Genomic DNA, 2,784 nt, shown 5'->3' on the forward strand with positions numbered 1-2,784 from the left:
AAAGGAACATCAATTTAAAAAAAAAAAAAAAAAAAAGCAACCCTGGATATGGTGGCACATGCCTGCCAACCCAGCAATTGGGAGGCAGAAGCAGGAAGATGAGTGTTCCAAGCTACACTGGACTACACAGAGAGATCCTCTCAGAAAGGAAAATAGAATTTTAAAAAGAAACTAGTAATTAAATACAACAATGTCTATTTTTTAACTCTTAGAAACCTTCCTCAACAAAAAGTGCAAAGTACAGGACAAATGAAATGGCAACAATTATCTACAGATAGTCTAGTAATTACCAGTAAATGCAATTTCACCTGTCACTCATACAAGGTACCCTGGGCTTGGCAAACAGTGGTGCTAAATAAATGTCTGCTGAGAAGACAAATAGGGAGGTCTGCTATACTCAGAAAAAAACATGGCCCCAAAGAATAGATCATTCTCTATTGACTGTATAAATACCTGAGCCAGGTTTCTAGGCATGGTTATAAGCAACTTGCCCCTACATTCCTTACTGATCCCAGCCCCCAGTCTCATTGCATGGGGCATGCAGAAACCAGTAGCAGAAGAAATATCCTCTTTTAACCTTGCCTGATGGCTCACTTAAAATCCCGCACATAGGATTCTTTTTTTTTTTTTCAGACTTGATTCAAGATTTAGTATTGAATATGATTTGGTAGGGTATAGGAGAGCACTGTAGAAGCCTTCAGGAATGCAGGGCTCTCCACTTGTCTAGAGGACCACGATTGGGGATATATTTGACACCACAGCCATCAGGAATGAGCTGCTTCTCAGCAACCATGTCTTCAAATTCATCTGCATTAAACTTGGTGAAGCCCCACTTCTTTGAGATGTGGATCTTTTGGCGGCCAGGGAACTTGAACTTGGCTCTGCGCAGAGCCTCAATCACATGTTCCTTATTCTGCAGCTTGGTGCGGATAGACATGATGACTTGGCCAATGTGAACCCTGGCCACTGTGCCCTGGGGCTTCCCAAAGGCACCACGAATACCTGTCTGGAACCTGTCAGCCCCAGCACAGGACAACATCTTGTTGATACGGATGACATGGAAAGGGTGGAGCCTCACTCTGATATGAAAGCCATCCTTGCCACAACTCTTTACCATGTATTTGTTGGCACAAATACGGGCAGCCTCCAGTGCTTCAGATGAGAGTTGTTCACATTCATCTGATACCATGTGGCCACAAAGTGGGAATTCATCAACTTTCGCTTTCTTCCATCCCAAGTCAAAGATGCGGATCTTAGCATCAGGGACAACACGGCAGAAACGAGACTTTGGGTATGGCTTGTTCTTACAATACCGGTAACACCGGGCAGGTAGGCGGTCCATGATGACAATAGGATCGTCGGTGGCGCGCCAGGAGAAAAAGAGACCGCACATAGGATTCTAAGGCAGGAAAACTGTCTTGAGTTTGAGGCCAGCCTAGACTACATACCAAGTTCTAGATCAGGTAGGACTACAAAGTGAGTCCCTGTTTCAAAATAACCAAAGAAATACCAGGCTAACACCTTTAATCTAAGCATTTGGGAGAAGAGGCAGAGGCAGGCAGATCTTTGTGAGTTTGAGGGCACCATGGTCTACATAGCAAGTTCCAGGCCAGCCAGAACTGCATGGTGAGACATTGTTTCAAAAGAAGAGGGAGCTGGAGCCGATAGCTCTGAGGTTAAGAGCACGGGTTGCATCCACATAGTAGCTCACAACCACCTGTAACTCCAGTTCAAGGAAATCCAGTGCCTTCTTCTGACCAACATGGATACCAGGCATATATTTGGTACATATGCATACATTCAGACAAAATACTCAAACACATAAAAATAAATAAATAAATTCTTAAAACAACAACAACAACAAACAAAGAACATTAGATAAATACTACATCTAAGGGCTTATCTCTGGATGGGCAAATATACAAAATTCAACACATACACAAAACAGTATTATTCATCCCTACTAAGAAAATTCTTATACACATTACAGTATAGGTGAACCTGGAAGGCATACTGAAAGAAACAAGCCACAAGAGGACAAGTACTGCAGGAGACACTCTCAGGAGGACCATAGCATATTAGGATGGTGATCACCAGGCTGGAGAGAGGTTGGAAAGAGAAGTCAGGTTGGGAAGATTAAAAGGTCCGGGAGCAGAACAGTCAATGTGCTCTGTGAACTGCACACTTAAAGATAGTAAGAATGGTGGCTTTTGTGTTAGGCACAATACAATTAAAACCAAACAAAACCAAAGCAAAGGGAACAAAAATGCAAGATTGACAGTTGCTCAGACGCCTCCTGCTTCAGTGTCTGTAATCCACTTTCAAGTCTTCACCCTGAACAGCCTGTCCTGTGACAGGTGGCTAAAGTCACACTCTGCTGCCAGGCCCTCAGCCCTAACTTGGGAATCCCTGGGACAGCATGATCAACTGGCACCCAATCAAAAGCCACCCTCCTTAGGCAGCTTATGCTTGTCATCCTGCTGTGATGTGTTCCTAGTCCAGTAAACAGGCTATGATAATTAGCATAATGCTAATTATATGAACAACAGGTTCTCATGAAGATGAGATATGGCTTGTTAATTACTATGGCTGACATATGGATGGCTTCTAATTGGTCAGGTGGTGGTACCTCCCCATGACCCAATAGGTCCCCTCGCCTAGACAGAATAGGACAGCCAGTGAACCCTAAGAATGATTCCTTTTGGGTTCCAACTCCCACCTGTAGCAAATGGGGAGAATTCTTGAATTCCTGGTTCCTAAAGCTGATCAAGGGTATTGCTTCTC

General features: G+C 43.7%; 1 protein-coding gene across 1 annotated transcript; it reads right to left on the bottom strand.

Moving 5' to 3' along the window:
• Window positions 1-614: 614 nt before the first annotated feature.
• On the bottom strand, window positions 615-1,342 carry LOC114625727 (60S ribosomal protein L10-like). The gene has a single exon (XM_028773109.1). It carries the CDS (start codon window positions 1,340-1,342, stop codon window positions 698-700), a length of 645 nt encoding a protein of 214 aa, XP_028628942.1. The 3' UTR covers window positions 615-697.
• Window positions 1,343-2,784: the final 1,442 nt, after the last annotated feature.

The sequence above is a fragment of the Grammomys surdaster genome, unplaced genomic scaffold (genome assembly GCF_004785775.1).
Source record: "Grammomys surdaster isolate TR1022 unplaced genomic scaffold, NIH_TR_1.0 220, whole genome shotgun sequence".
In the NCBI taxonomy this organism is placed as follows: Eukaryota; Metazoa; Chordata; class Mammalia; order Rodentia; family Muridae; genus Grammomys; species Grammomys surdaster.

What these genes read in the sequence shown, in the direction of transcription:
- LOC114625727 (XM_028773109.1), bottom strand. Translation starts at nt 1,342, where the DNA reads ATGGACCGCCTACCTGCCCGGTGTTACCGGTATTGTAAGAACAAGCCA.